General features: G+C 49.2%; 2 protein-coding genes across 4 annotated transcripts in view; both read left to right on the forward strand.

Annotated features, from left to right (window-relative positions):
* CCDC57 (coiled-coil domain containing 57) overlaps window positions 1–2,699 on the forward strand; it is a 221,215-nt gene extending 218,516 nt beyond the window's left edge. For all 3 annotated transcript variants that reach the window (XM_043962564.1, XM_043962563.1, XM_043962565.1), the window contains one exon: window positions 906–2,699. In XM_043962564.1, coding sequence (XP_043818499.1) covers window positions 906–1,111 — 206 coding nt within the window. In that variant the 3' untranslated portion in view covers window positions 1,112–2,699. The remainder of the gene's footprint in view (window positions 1–905) is intronic.
* Window positions 2,700–6,367: 3,668 nt separating this feature from the next.
* The window catches only part of FASN (fatty acid synthase), a 55,784-nt gene continuing 46,035 nt past the window's right edge, over window positions 6,368–16,116 (forward strand). Inside the window, 3 exon segments of the mRNA XM_044004090.1 lie at window positions 6,368–6,609; window positions 12,615–12,755; window positions 15,007–15,159. Coding sequence (XP_043860025.1) covers window positions 12,629–12,755; window positions 15,007–15,159 — 280 coding nt within the window. The 5' untranslated portion in view covers window positions 6,368–6,609; window positions 12,615–12,628.

A 16,116-nucleotide genomic window follows, 5' to 3' on the forward strand; every position in this document is an offset into this window, starting at 1 on the left:
TTGCTTGATCTAAGCCACGTGAAGTGGGACTGACTGAAGTAGCCAACTTCTCCTGGTGCAATGTTTGAACTTACTCATAGAAAAGCAGACAGTTGACTCAGACATTTTTCATTCTTGTTATTGGCTTAGCTGTTGTTCAGCCAATAGGAGGTTAATGGCCACTGTGGGCTACTAGACTGCATTTTGACAATATGCACATCAGATCATGGTGCCAGTAGATTATGTGCTACTTGAGGACAAGGACTGTCTTTTGACTGTATCTTCAGCATGGTGCCTGGCACATAGTAAGTGTTTAACAAAAATGCTTATTACTAACTGACTTGAGAGCTAGTGAAAAGCTTCCTTACAGGTGAAATTTCAAGTAAACTATTAACCACAAAAGTGCACATTTCTCTTTCTTTTGCCTTAGAATGGGACCAAAATCTGAGGTTTCTATTTCATGTTGTGAAATAGTCACGACAAAAACTTGTGTTTCTCTAGGTCCAAGTGTCCTGAGTGCCCCAGTGGAGAGTGCAGGGCTAAGGCTGGATCAGGAAGCATTTAAAAAGCACATGTTCACAAGGACCTCCTGTCCCCCAGGACACTGAGGACAGGACACAGTAGCTAAAGCTGTTGTGCAAGACAGTTGCAACAGCCGCTTCTGTAGGCTCTCCAGTTTGTCCTGGCTCCAGTTAAAGAAATTCAGGAGATTCAAGAGATCCTGCTGGTGAAGGGAGGAGGAAAAGAATTGTAAACCCACAGACAGTTCCTTAATACATCCAGAGCTTCGTTTTCTTATCCGTGCTTATACTATAATCACACGCCCTGTTAACCTTAATTTTTTAAGATGTTTTTAAATTTTAATTTATTTCATCTTTTAGTCTCAATAGTCTTAACAAAACTCTTTTCTCTTTCTCTTTACACAGTGGAGCTCCCAGCACCAAGGGCAGCTGACAGCCTCCAAGAACTGAACCAAGATACAGTAGGGACTCCCAGAGCTTTTACCATTGAAGGGATGAAGTTGGAGGTCCAACCAAGACCAAAATCTACCAAGCCCTCTAAGCCCCATGCTGCAAAACCCAAAATTACTCAGAAATCATCAAAAATCAGGAACTATAATGTGAAAGACTAACTTTACTGTGACAGTGCCCAGCTCCTCTCTCTCCAGGGCTAGGATCTAGAATTGGAGTCTCCATACTGGAATTTGTGGACAGCTCTGTTGTTGTGATTGTGATGGAGGAGCAAGGCAGGAAATTAGGTTGCTAGATTCAGAGTAGAAACTCCTATGTTACACATTCTGTTGGAGATGGCTTTATTAGTGTTGCCTACAGAGTTAATTAAAATTAACAAGCATCTTAGCTTTTATATTAGTCTTGATGGTATGTTGTGAGCTGTCCTATGTGGCATAAATGCTTATACTATGAATCAAAACTAAAGAATCTCATAAAAATCTCTTACTTCCTGGGTAACAGTAGCAAAAGTGCTCTACTGTTACACTGAGCTTGGTTCTCTGTTATCAGACACATCCAGTGACTGCTCTTCTCTTTCTAGGATATATGGGCAGTGCCCAGCTATACCTGCCATCCTGTTTGTTTGATGGACATGCTTTCTTTCTTTTAGAAAGCCTGGTAAGAGAGAATAGGTGGAAGATGTCCGTCTGTAGTAGAAGCGTTTCTTGTGTATTTTTCCCTCACAGTGTCTAACCAGTATTGTGATAGAGCTTCTCAGTGCCAACCTTGCAAGAGGAAGAGGGCCATATCCTTTGGACCCCACGCTTTCAAGGGTCTTCTATACTCTCTTGGGACACTTTGAAAAGGAGACCTACAGAATGATGTGATACTAGGAAAGCAAACATTTTCATGGCAATCCAAAATTATCCCATGCCAACTTTTTCTTATCCCCACAGATGTGTCCTCTTCAGTGAGGACAGCCAGTATCATTAATTGTGACTGAATCCCTTACTGCAGAAGGTGGAGTCCTTTCTTGCTTTGAAGCCCTACATTTCAAGAGGCCGGAACAAACATTTCTACTCCCAGGCATGAGCTCAGCCTTATTGCCAACATCTAGAAATGGGTCATGATAGAGTTATTTCTAAATAGTGGGGATCATTTAGTGTGCTGCAGGCTGTGGACATATCTACTTATTTCTTTCCATGGCACAACCCTACTATGGGTTTTGAATTTCCAGAGGCATACCTTAGATCTCATTATCATTCTCTTTGTAAAGCAGGAACCATACACTAGGCACCTGTGTCATCTCAGCAGCCTCTTATCCATTTTATGGCATTAACCCAAATGTCTTTTCCAACCAGGACCAATACAAGTAGCCTTGGGATCCAGAGACAGAATGAGGGGCCTAAACATTGCTTTCTTCCTCTTGGCAAAAAGGTGATAGACTAGAGGTACAGAATGAGACATTTTCAGACATAACCAATATGTTGATTTGTTTTGCTTGACTATACTTATCTATTAGGGGATAAAAGGGTGGGAATAGGAGGGATTAAGGGGAGGGGTATGACTTAGTAAGTAGTGGTAGAGATGCACAAATAAAATATCAACAAAATACTTAAAATACACAGATGAAAAAAGTTGAAAAGGGGATAGGTCAAGTTTGTCACTACCTTGTAAATTTACATTTATGCAATCGTCCTTTTTTGTTCTTTGTATGTTGAAATGTTTGTGTTGATGATTGCTAAGTTCATAATAAAAAGAAAACATTTAAAGCCTATTCAGCTACAAATGCATATGTTTCCTGCCTATTCCCATGCAAGCAAAAAGTTCCTTTCACCAGCAACACATCTGTTACAAGGGTCCTGCCACTCACCCTCCGGGAACTCACATGCATTCCTAATGCCACTGTTACAAAAAACAGCCAGTACCCGAGGTCAACACTGGCCCTGCCCTGTACTCCAATACCCCGACTCCTCCCCCCCCCCCATTCCTAGTTTGTCTTTTTCCAGAACTTTCAACCTTTCCCTACTCCTAGCGGAATACCAGCTTAGTTTAGTCAATGCAGAGATATTCCCTCTACCGGGTACCCATGCTCATTCTGTACATGGTGCTATGGCTTTACGGTCTCTCAAGATCTGAAATGGCCTCCTCCCACATCTCTACCTGCTAAATCAACCTTTCCTTTCCTTCAAGATACAATTCAAGATACAAACCTTCCCATATCTCATGTTCCCTGCCCACCAACTCTTTGATTCCTCCTTCTAGGATCCCTCACAATATTAAAATCATCATCTTATTCACTAGATTATAATCTTAAGAGCAGAGACTGTTTTCATTTTTACATACCACAATCTATCATATACAGAGTATATACTAAATGGTTATTGAATTTTGTTTTGCAAGGTAATGAAGGTTAAGTGACTTGCCCAGGATCACACAGCTAGTGTCGAGTGTCTGAGGCTGGATTTGAACTCAGGTCCTCCTGAATCCAGGGCAGGTGCTTTATCCACTGCACCACCTAGCTGCCCCCATAGCTACTGAATTTGATTTAAGCAGCTAGATTTTCCAGAGGGCTTTGAGTTAACATTTATCATTTTCATGTTAATTTTCTTTTCTAGAAAATGTAGCTCACACTAAACCAGGCAAGCAGCCCCCTAACCTTCTCAATATGTATCTAGGAGCTTCGGTGTACTCTTGCAAGGTGCTTTGAGGTGGTGTTGCCAGTCCATATAACTGCTTGTTATATAATGAATAATCAGAGACAGAACTTTAGTGAGATTTGAAAACAACATCTTTGCCTTCCTGTAATACAATATATCAGCAGTTTGCTTCAGCTAAATTTGAATGGGCAGCAGGAATAGGGAGAATAGGTTTAGAATTTATCTACTTGGCTTTATGTCTGGTCATTTCAAAGGGCCCTTTATTCAGGAAAATAAAATATGTTGCACTTCAGGGACCTATGGTGTTCACTACTGAAGACATCAGTCTTCAAGAGGTAAAGGGAGCAGATTGAACCCCAAAAGTCCAGTTTTGCTCCAAAGGGCAGTAAGACTTACTGAAAACAATGCCATCTTCTGAGGAAAGCTGCAAATGACACTGCCTTTAAAAACAGTGGAGAAAGAGGGAGCCCTGATTTGAGAACTTCAGATTTCTAGTGATGTCCAGATAGAAAATGAAAGTTTCTTGAAATTGAGAGGAGATAGAACAAAGGCCATTCAATTGACCAGTGACTGGAGAGAGGGAACAAAGAAATGGCTCAAGTACCACATATCCTCTTCGGGTATCCATGCTGAATCACCTTTAAGGCATTTGTTAAAGTCTGATAAAGCTCTTTTTCTCTTATGAGGGAGTTTACAAATTCATCTACAAAGGAAGTGGGGGGGGGGGCAGGGGAGTGGAGACCAGAACTACTGTAGTTCTTCCAGAAACCAAGCTTTTGAGGACTTGGAGGCCGGTAGAACAAAGAACTATGGAAGAGGGATTAGGACGAAATCCTAAGAGTGTCAGAGACCTGGTTTAATTGAGATCATGCCACTAACTCATTTCTTCTTGCCCTTAAATGCCTACTTTCCTATCTAGTGTTTTTCTATGAAGCAGCTCGTTTCTCCTGGAATGCCCCTAGTCCGCTGTAATCCTGTCCAAATCCCATCCATCCTTCAAGGCTTGGTTAGCTCCAGTGTCACCTCCCGTTCCTTTTCGGCCAGACGTAGGCTCTCCCCTTTCTCAAGCACACTTTACCTTTCTCATTTCACCTATGCCTTTCCACTGCTGTGTGTGCCATCGTTACTTCCTAAACAGCCTGTCTCCCTTACTAGATCGTAAGTTCCTAGAGGGCAGGGACTCCATCTTGTTCAGCTTTATAAACAGAACGCAAGACGTTTTCTTTCACAAACGCAAAATCACCCGGCTACCAAAGGGCTTAAGAGCCGCCTCTCACTCGGGTTGTCCCTAGAACAGATATCTGCTCATGTCGAAAATCGTAAATGTAATGTTCCCAAAAAGTCTCACCCCACCACCCAGAAAGCCACCTGCTGAATGGGTTTGCGTTGATCAGGACTCCCACTGAGCTGGAGGAGGAGAGGGAAAGGGCCGCGGGGCTAACGCTTCAGAGGGTGGCCAAGACCACCCCTTGGAGCGAGGCAGCAGGAACTGCCTCCGGCCTTTGTCGAAGGCCTCCCGACAGGTGGGGTCGGACCAAGGGTAGAGAGGCAGGAAAGTGCGGGGTGGAGGCAAGACGCAGAGCCCTCGCGGCGAAAAGCGGCCCAGAAGGGTCTCGGGCAAGACAAACTGGCACGATGCCAGAGGGCAAAGAGAGAGAGATGGGCTCCAGCAGGCCGCGCGCCCTCCTCCGGGGGTCTGGGGAGGTTGGACGAGGAGGGGGCGCGGCCCGCCCTGGGGCCGAGGGCGAGGGAAGCGCGGAGCCCGCTCAGTCCTGCCCGTGAACTGCAGTAACCCCGGCGGGAGCGCACTCGGCCGGGGTGAACGACCGCACATAAGCCAAGGCGGCTTCCATGCGCGTCCACCGCCGGACACGAGCAGCCCCGCGGGCTCGCGCCCGGTTCCCCCACCCACGCAGTCATCTCATCACCCTATCGCCTAGCAACACCTACACAGGCCCCGCCATTGGCCTGGCCTGGGAGGGGCGCGCACGCCCCTAGCCTCCCTATTGGCCGAGGCCAAGTGAATGAGCCTGGTTTCCCCCCCACCACCACCACCACCAGCCCTAGTCACTCCGTTTCTCCCCTAAGCGGCGGCGTGGGAACGGCCGCGCGCGGCGAAGCTAGGCCGGGGCGCCCCCACCCCCACGCCACGCCACCCGTGCACCCCTTTCTGTCCCACACAAGCACCCCCTCTTTCCCATTCGCGGCTCCCTCCGGGAGCCATTCGTACACATGGCGCTCCGGGACCTTCCGGCGCAGTCTGCACACATGGCCCGCTTCCCCCACACACACCCCACCCGCAATCACGCGCGCGGGAGTCCCAGGCTTGGTCTGGAGGTGGAAGTGGGGGTGGGGAGGATGGCCCAGACCGGAGGCTTGGCGAAGGGCAAGCGGAGAGCAGAGCACCCCCAAGCCCCCATCCCGGGGACAATTCAGCTACGAGCGAGAGAGCCGCCGGGGGCGTGGGGGTGGGGGAGAGCAGGGAAAGGGGGATGCCCGGCGGGGGCGAGGGGGAGGGAGGAGGGGGAGGATGAGCCGCTGGGCCCCGCCCCCCGCGCCGGCCCCGCCCGGGGGGCGCTCCTCCGCCCCTCCCCCGCGTCCCCTCCCCCTCCTCCGACCAGGGTCCCCTCTCTGGGACTCGCGCCAGCCCCGCGCACTGGGATCACCCCACGGCCGGCTCCGGGAGCCGGGCCCGGCCGCTCATTGGCCTGCGTGAAAGAGCCAAACTGTCAGCCCATGTGGCGTGGCCACGGGAGGATGGCAGCTGTTTAAATAGAGTCGGGAGCTGGAGCTAGAGGGAGACAGAGAGAAAGGAAGCGGCCGCCGCAGCCCTAGCAGCAGCAGCAGCAGCAGCTCCAGCAGCAGTCCCAACAGCAGCAGCAGCAGCTCCGCTCAACCTCCCGCCCGGGATCCCTCGGCCGGCATCTCTCGCTCTCCGCCGCCGCCAGCATCATCCCCGCGGCCTGACCGAGCCGGGCCCCGACACTCACCCCCGTCACGCAGTCCCGCAGCTGACCCAGGTAACCAACAAACAGACAAAAAAAGGGGGGGAAAACCCGACAACGTGCTTCACCGTTCCGTCCCGGGGCCACCGGGAGCTGGGGCGCCGGAGGGAGGGGGGCCCTCGGAAGCTCCACATCCGAGGTCAAGGCCACTAAGGATACTCGGTCGGCGGGGAAGAGCGCGGGGCGCTGTAGACCCTCGTGCTCTGGGGCAGGGGCGGGGTTGGGGGGGGTGAACCATCCCCCCCATCTGGCTATCGCAGTGGCTTGGCCTTGCTGGCCCCCCCCCCCATTCTCGTGACCTTCCCCCCAACCCTCTAGCCAGGACTTGGATCCAAGCCACCTGGTCCCCACCGGGGGCAGAGCAACGTGGGCCGAGTTGAAGCCGGGCCCGGGAGAGGAAGGGGAGTGGGGGTGGGGGGAGGCCGTAATAACCGGGTGTGCGCTTCCTCATTAAAGCTCATGCTGTTCTCCTTGCCCTGTAACTACTACCGTGTGGATGCTGAAGGAGGAGCTTACCTGCCTCTGGAGCAGGAGGCTGTGGCTAAGATTCTGCCCAGGCAGGGCTCTCCCTGCTTGTATTAGAAATTTGGGGAGCCTGTAAATTGAGGGGGAGACAGGATGTCTGCTTAGCTTTTCATCAAGTAGTTTGTACCGCGCCAAAGAAACTGGATTCAAATTGTTGACCCCTTTTAAATGTCCCCTGCCTCCTTTTCTGACACCCCCCCCCCTTAGCTGCACTTTAACCTTTGCTGTGGAAGGAGCAGTTAGGCATCAAATTCCTAAGTTGACCCTAAACCTCCTTTCCAACGAGGGTTAAGCTATTGGTAGTCTGTCTTTCAGCTGATCAGAAGCCTGACCAAGGAACAGAAGGGAATCTGGTTTGAAAATCCACCTCAGTGGCAGGGAATCCTTCCTGTTCAGGAAGGTGGGGGGCGGGGGGAGAGGAAGAGGGGCAGATGAGCTAGATTGGGGGATGGGGAAAATGCATTGAGTAGGTGAGGTAATAGCAGAGGAGAGAAAAGGAGAGATGGGAATGGAGTGTGCTTGCTGCATTGTGCAGGTTCTACAAACAGCCATTTTGATCTCAGCCCTTAGAGATGGAGTTACACACGGCCTGGCCAGGGCTACAGCCACAAACAGACCTGAAGATTTAAAAAAAAAAAATACTCCGCTCCTCTCTCTTCCTTCAGCCTACTCCTCACCCTGCACATAATGCAGCCTCTGTGTGTATGGGAACTCGGAAGGGGGGTACGAGTCCCCTTCCTGTGAATAATGCCACTGGAAACTAAATTCTCAGCCCTGTCTCTCTTTTTTGTGTGTGTGAGATGCAAAGAAACTAGGACAAGCAAAGGGATTTTCTGCATGTTAGCCACCCAGACCTTGGTCTTGTTGGAGACATTGCTTGCTGTGGGCGGGGAGGGGGAACATTCTCTTATGTTCCGGAGCTTGGTGCTCCCCTTACCTATACAGTCTCACTCAGCTTGGCCTCTGAATGCCCCGCTCCAACCCCCGGAGGTCCCCCTTCCCAGGGTGGTGGTGGTGACAGTGGTCAGAGCATTGGACTAAAAGTCTAATGACCTGGGTTCCAATCTTGACTGTCACTTTGGGTGTCAGATTCCACATCTCTAAAATACAGGGGTTAGACTACAGAACCTCTGCAGTTCTTTGAAGCTCTGGACAGTCAGTGACCTGGCAAGGAGAAGGAATGACTTTTCTCCCCATCTTGGGGAGGGGCTTTGCTGAGGAGCTGCCTGTAGTTACCCCCACCATGGTCCTCTGGGAGAGAAAGCAAACAGAAAACTGAACAGGGAGTGCCAGGGGATGTGGGCAACGTGGAGAAGGGCAGGAGAATTGCATCTCCAGGACTTTGGAGGGCCTTCTGTGTAGCTTTGAGTGTGTTTGCTGAGGATTTCAACACTGGGTTAAAATTGAGGCTACCCAAAGCTTACAGGGTACAAAGTAAGCTAGACCTCTTTGCTTGAAACCTTTTTCTTCCAAAGCCCCAGTCTGGGCTGAAGTACTGATAGTTCGTCACCTCTCCAGTCTGGGAGAGGGAAAGACAGGTCACCCAAAAGTGATAGTGGCACTCAGGAGGGATGGAAAGTGTGTGGAGAAACACGGACCCAAAGCCAACAGCCTTGGAAGTCTGTTCCTGGGAAGCTCGGCCTTGGAGGGGCCCAGCCAACTCAGCCAAGCATTTCCTCCCAGCAAGAACTCCGTGTGCATAGCAAGTAGGTAGAGAACAGAGGAACTGATTTCTGGAACAAGGCAAGCTGGTGCCTGGGAGTTCCACACTAGTCATATGAAGTCGATGAAAGGCTCCTTATTCCGCAGGAGAGAGAGAAAGAGCTTTGAGCAGGAGGGAAAACTACACCCCCCCCCCCAAGTAGATCCTACCTGCCCCTGTCACAAGGAGAGAGAACCAAAGCCTAGCCCATGCAAGAGACCTGGGGAAATAGGAGGCTTTTCTCAATCTACTTAGAGAAGCCAGAGAATGGATTCCTCTTACAGGAAAGGGACTCCATGCTATCTAATCATTAGCTCTGCCAGGCTGCAAAGGGCCAGTGGAAAACAATTCACCTGTGTCATCAGTTGCTTAAGTTGTGGGAACACTGCTGTCTTATCCTTGATAACCCAGGGTTCTGATCCTATGCTGCCCCCCCCCAGTCTCCATTGCCTAGAACAAGAGTTGGGGTCCATGATCTTGCTTTTTAAAATATTTTGATAACTATTTCTAAGTAATTGGTCTCCTTCACAATCCTATAATATCTTGTTTTATACAGTTGGTTTTTTTTTAAAAACAACATTATTCTGAGAAGGGGTCCACAGATTGATCTGATGGCCAAAGGGGTCCATAGCAACTAAAAAAGGTCAAGAACCCCTGCCTTAGAGAGTTCCTGAAACTCTCCACAAAATTACCTGGGACAGAAGAGTGTTTTCCACCATCTCCCTGAGCTTAGTCTGAGTATCAGCACAGCAGTGGGCAGAGACAGCCTGGCCAGTGGAAAGGTAGCCACTTCTTCTTCTCCTTCAGACCCCCTACTTTGGACTCCACCCTAGGAGGTGAAAGAAGCCAGGGAGATAGATCTCTAGGAAAGTTTGACTCTGGAGAACAGAATTGAAGCAGGACACACACATTATCTCTTCCTGGATTTCTGAGGGGTTCCTGTGCCAACTATAGGTCAGATTAGAAATGGAACTGTGGCTCTTTCTTTATGCTTTAGCCCCCTAAGGGCTGTTTCTACCCTCAAGGCTTAGAAATGTGGCCCTAGGACCAGTGACCACCAGTCACACAATGCTGAAATTACCTCTTTAAAGGAAGATAAGGAACAAGGCAATTGACCTTCTGTTTCCTTTGGATAATAAGGGAAACACAGGTCTTAGACACCCATCCTATCCCCCTGCAAGATTAGAATGAAAAGAGATGAGTAGTTAGTCCTTTAGACATATCTCCGACTTGAGGACCCAGGGCTAGGACATAGTCAACAAGCACTTATTAAGTACCTGCTGTGTGCCCATCACTGTGCTAAGGTGCTAAAGTCACACTTTGGCTAGAAATGAACCCCACCCCCCACCGCCACCTTGACCTCCCTTAGCATTTATTGTCTATACCACTGGTGAAACATATCCAATGTTGCTTTCTATCATTGATCTTTTTTGTGTCTGTGCCCTGTCTTGCCCAGCTAGACTATCGATTCCTTAAAGAATTGATCTTGAAGAATCCTCTTACTCTTTTCTGTATACGAATGTTTTATATATTGTAGATAAATGAATTATGGGACCACAGAAGGGCCTTCAGAGACCGGGTAGTCTCAGATCTTGCATTTTACAGAAGAAAAATTGAGGCCCGAAGAGAACGGAAGCAACTTTCCTGAGATAGTTCGATGGATCTTGAGAGGGACTAGCATTCAAACCCAATCCATCCCTGTGACTCCCAAATTTCGTGCTTGCTTTCCCCTGACTAAGCCCTGCCCTCCATTGTTTACTGATAAATCTGTTGATTTGTTGATAATGAAAGAAAGAACCTCCTGGCTCTGGCCTGCCTGGGGAAACCAGAATCCAAAGGGTCACTCTGGCTCAGGGGCTCTGGTCTTACTGACTGCCCAGTCATGAGCATCAGCCACCGTTTTCCTCCAGAGTCCTGGCAGTTGGCCAGAAGCCAGTGAGTTCACCCGAGGGAAAGTGGCCAAGCCCTATCCTCGGCCCTCTGTGCCTTCCTGGCAGAGGAAGAAGAAAGGGTAGACAACCTCAGGTATGCTTCACGAGCCTGGCATCTCAGGCTCCCGGCAAGAAGACTGGAATCTGGTCTGGCAGAATGAACACTGGGTCCAGAATCAAAGCACCTGAGTTTGGCTACTTTCTCTACTACCTGTGCGAGCTCAGGCAGGTGTTTAGCCCATCTGTAAAATGAAGGAGTTGGTCTAAATGGCTTTCTAAGGTCCCTTCCACCCTGTCATCTTATCACCTGGGTTTGATTCCCTGCTCCACTACTTAATTAGACAGCTGACCCCATCATCAGTTTTCTCATCTGTAAAACCCTCCAGTTTTGGACTAGATAATGTTCTTCAGTCATGATCTGGAGGCCCCAGGAGCCATCGGGAAGATGAAGCCCCCGAGTTTCAAGGCCCTGGGCTAAGGAGCTGGGATTAAGCCCTGGGAGGGGACCAGTGCTCATGCTGATTCTTCAACCTACCTCACTGCAAGGGCTAAGGAAAAGGGAAGGCAATAAACAATACTATTATTATTACTCCTTGAAGTTTTCATGGGATGCTGGAGCCATGCATGAGTCCAGAACAGTCAAGAGTTTTTGGGCCTCTATCTCTGTTGATTTTCCGGGGTCTCCCTGACCCGTTGTTTTGTTTTCGTTTGGTTGGGGGGGGGCATTGTTTTGTTTTTGCCAATATACTCTTCCTCTCTTCTCTCTTCACATATCCAGACTTTCTCCCACTTTACTCACTACATTGATTGTCTCCCGTATTTGACTTCTGTATCCCCCTCCTAACAGCTTTCTCCCCCCCACCCAGCCTATGGTTGGAACTCCATCACTCCTTTCCCCACATTTTCAGGATTCCTCCCACCCCTTTATCTTCAACCCACCTCTAACTTTTGGGTGGAGTAATTTTTGCTCTTTACTCTTTAAAAAAATGGTTTGGTTTTATTTTTTTTCCAAGTCAACCAGCATTTATTAAGAGTTTACCTGACAAAGCACTGGGGATGCCAAGAGAGGCAAAAAACCAATCCCTGCTCTCAAGGAGCTCACAGTCTAATGCAAATAACTATGTACAAACAAGATGTAGACAGGATAAATGGAAGATAATCACAGAGAGAAAGCACTAAGATAAAGAAGGACTGGAAAAGACTTCCTGAAGATGAGGAGGGAAAGGGTTACATTTGCTGAAAATGTCCAGAAGTTGGAGACTGAGTATCTAGTTTGAGGAACAGGAGCAGCCAAGAGGCCAGAAGGAGAGTAATAAAGTATAAGGAGACTGGAAAGGGAGGAAGGGGTCAGGCTTTAAAAACCAGAGTATTGTCTTTGGACCTGATGATCATCAGTTTTTTCTTTAAACTCCTTCCTTCCTTCCTCCCTCCCTCCCTCTCTCTCTCTTTTTCTGTTAAGGTTCAAGGTTCTTGATGGGCAGACAGCTCTTTACCTGAGTTTTGGAGGAAGTCTGAAGCAGTTTTATCTCCTTTGTCTTGGTTAGCAGGGTCTCTTCTTAATCACTATGACCTTTGCCTCTCCTTGATTCTGCCCATTTCTGGTCTTAGTCTTTGAGCCCTACCTAAAGTTCCAGTCCTTTCCCCACTAGGAAATTCAGTCAGGTCCCACTGCAGCAGCCAGCTGAAGCCCTGGTTTCTGCCTGAGAGAGGAGTGCCCTCTTGGTATGTCCCTAGGTCTCCCTTAGATCAGTCAGTAGAAGATAAAGGAGGTGGTGGGCGGGAACTGTAGATAACCAGTTCTTCAACTTGCCTTTTCCCGGAGACTCCATCACTAGTTTTGGGCTTCTCACTTCCCCCTACAGAGAAGAGCTGAAAAATGGAGGAGGTGGTGATTGCTGGAATGGCGGGAAAGTTACCCGAGTCAGAAAACCTGCAAGAGTTCTGGGAGAACTTGATCGGAGGCGTGGACATGGTCACAGATGATGACAGACGCTGGAAGGCAGGTGAGTGTAAGCAGTCTGGGCCTTGTGAGCAAAGAGGAGAAAGTTACTCGTGGTAGTTGGGGAAAAGCTTTCGACTAGAAATAGGAATGCCTAGATTCTAGTCTATCTCCTCACACCTCCCAACCCCCACCCCCACCTCCCTCTCATTAGCCTTGTGACTTCTGGCCGGTGGTCATTCCCCGCCCCCTCCTCTGGGGCTACCTTTCTTCACATGTAAAATGAAGTGGTTAAATTAGAACTGGGGTTCTTAACCTGGGGTCGGTGCATGTAAGGTTTTTTGTTTGCATTTTTTTTAAACATTTCAATAACTATGTCAATATCGTTCACTTCCTTTGTAATCCTGTGTATTTTATCTGTACATTTAGAAACATTCTGAAAACTATCTTTACATGTAACTGGAAAAAACAAAATACAATTAAATTAGAAAAATAAAATAAAAACCTTCTGAGAAGGGGTCCATAGGCTTGCCAGAGGAGTCTATGGCACCAAAAAAGTTAAGAACCCCTGAACTAGCTGATCTCCAGTATCTTCCTCCACCCCCTCCACCCCTGTCCTTTTAGCTGTCACATGATCTCTCCTGAACTGGCTTCTCTTTCAGCCTAGAGGTCTTTGGTTATAGTTGGTCAGTCCTCCTGTGCTTCTAGGCCACAACATTTTCCAACAGTCTCAGCAAGATAGTAGATCTCCCCTTTTCCCAAGGACCTCTTTTTATCTTTCTGCTTCCTCTCCTGTAAAAAGAGGGTTTTGCACTAAGTGATCTCTTGGGCCCATTCCAGCTCTCTGGTTCTCCTCAGATTCCTCAATCTTCTCTGGAGGGAATTTCACCCTCCTCTTCCCCTCTCCCCATCCCATTGAGATGCTTATCTCCTAGTAGGGTTTGCATAGTAATTTCCAGGAATGTTCTCTCCTTCCCCCAAGTCTGGAACCAGAACTAGGCCTGAAGAGCTGAGCTGGCAATAACTTCATTAGCATTTCTTCTCGGGGCAGCTAGGTGGCGCAGTGGATAGAGCACCAGCCCTGGAGTCAGGAGTACCTGAGTTCAAATCCAGCCTCAGACACTTAACACTTACTAGCTATGTGACCCTGGGCAAGTCACTTAACCCCAATTGCCTCACCAAAATAAAAAAAGAATTTCTTCTCAAACGGGCTGCCTATACTTCCGTAATTGTTTTGCTGCAGTGCCAGCCTCCTCTGTCCAGTTTGCCTCCCCAGTGGAGGATCAAGAGGTGCCTTGTTTAATTAGGACCACGAGGTGAGTTAATTCCTCTGAGTTGACCCTGAAAACCTATTCCCAGGATGTGGTACAGAGAAAGAAAAAACTCCTCTTAGAGTCTAAGAGGGAAAAGTTAATGAAGTGTGTTTGAGGGAATGTCCCCAGGCCCTTCCTTAAGTGGCTGCCCTCACCTGGCAGGGTACATAGAGGCTGCTGTCTCCTTTATCCCCTTCCCTCAGTCACACAACCTGGCAGATAAACACTCAGCCTGAACCCCCTTCACGCCCAGGTTGGTTCTCTGGAGCTGTCCTACCTGACAGGCAGGATGTGACTCACCTAGAGCCAGTCCACAGGGCTCTGCCAACATCAGACTGGGCCAAGGGGCTTCCCAGCTAAGGGATGGAGGTACAGAATGCTGCTGTGGTCCCTGTGTTCCACCCCCACCCCAGCCTAGCCCACTGTGATGTTGCTGTGCCAAAGCCAGGCATCCTAATGGAGCTTTCTTTTTGCGACTGTGAGGGGGGTGGGGCAGCTAGGTGGCGAAGTGGATAAAGCACCGGCCCTGGATTCAGGAGTACCTGAGTTCAAATCCGGCCTCAGACACTTGACACTTGCTAGCTGTGTGACCCTGGGCAAGCCACTTAACCCTCATTGCCCCGCCAAAAAAAAAAAAAAAAGATTGTGAGGGGAACCAGGCTGACACAGAAAATTTAGTGCTGCCTAGACCACCCAGCCCCTTGTTCCCATGTTTTGAGCCTCTTCACCCTGGCTGCCCCACTCCCCCCATAAAGCTTTATCTTTGATCACCGCCTTTTCCAAATTCCTTTTAGCTAGGCTGAGGCACCTGTTGGCCTTGTACTTTTAAAATCTTTGTATCTACTCTAACCTCTGTGAGGGTCAGGAACATCATGGGTCCCAGGGTGGGTGTGAGCAATAATTCTTGACTGAAGAAAAGGAAGAGAAGAATGCTAGCCAGAGAGAAATTGCCATGTGTCTGTGGGCCAGGCCCCTGAGAGTGCTGACTGTGTTTCTTTACAGGACTCTATGGACTGCCTAGGAGATCAGGAAAACTAAAGGACCTATCCAAGTTTGATGCTTCCTTCTTTGGGGTTCACCCCAAACAGGCTCACACAATGGACCCCCAGCTCCGCTTGCTACTAGAAGTGACCTATGAAGCCATTGTGGATGGGGGTGAGTGACTATGTCCTGACTATATCCCTGCTGGGCCTGAGGTCAGGCTCAGGGAATGACTCAGGCCTGCTCAGGAACAGTCTCTCGGTTGTCAGGAATGGAGCCCCAGGGGAGGTGGGTAATCAGAAGTGGGTAAGAAGGGACAGAGAAAACCTTTTCTGGAGGCTCCTAGGGAGGGATGGTTAACTGATCTTAGTCAGCCTTGGCTTAAGGCTGGTGGGTGGACAGGGGTTGGGGGAGGAAGGGGGTGATAGGACAAGGTTACTGTTTCTTAACCAATCTGTCACAGAGATGTCCTTGATATCTGATAACCGCCTTTGTTTGCTTGCTCTTATCAGCCAGGATTTGATCATGGAATGGAAGAGGGGGTGGGGAGAGAAAATTCCTTGTTGGGACAATAGGTGTCACTGGGTTGGGAAATAATGGACTAGGGCCTAAAGAGCCAGGGCTGGGACCACCCCCCAAATACATCAGGAATGATCTGGGCGGGGATGCTTAGCCACCCACCCTCTCACTGACTGGGCATTCAGAGCATATTTCACCAAGCCAATCTATGACCAGCAATCTTTCCAACTAAATTAGCCTAGACCCTGCCCCCATTTCCCAGTGTCCCATCCCTCTCCCCCTCTCACTCTCTTCAGCTCTGACTCCTATAGCTGAGCCTCGAGGAGCTGGGAGGACAGATTAGGACAGATAGAGGTGTTCTGGGACTGCAGACACAGGCGACCACACAAGCAGCAGCCAGTCCAGGACTCCCTCCTGCTTGCTTGTCTGATTAGCCAGCATTACCTGTCCTCCCTCCCACTCTCCTGGGCTGAGAAGTCAATTCCTCCTCCAGCCTCACATCTCTGCTGGTGATGTTCCACAGTCTCCCTCGATCTCTGCCAGGCATTCCTGATAATGCTTATTGCCAACACCTTCCCCGCAGCTGGCAGCCACAGCTTCCACCCCCTTCTT

Source organism: Dromiciops gliroides, chromosome 4 (genome assembly GCF_019393635.1).
Source record: "Dromiciops gliroides isolate mDroGli1 chromosome 4, mDroGli1.pri, whole genome shotgun sequence".
In the NCBI taxonomy this organism is placed as follows: domain Eukaryota; kingdom Metazoa; phylum Chordata; class Mammalia; order Microbiotheria; family Microbiotheriidae; genus Dromiciops; species Dromiciops gliroides.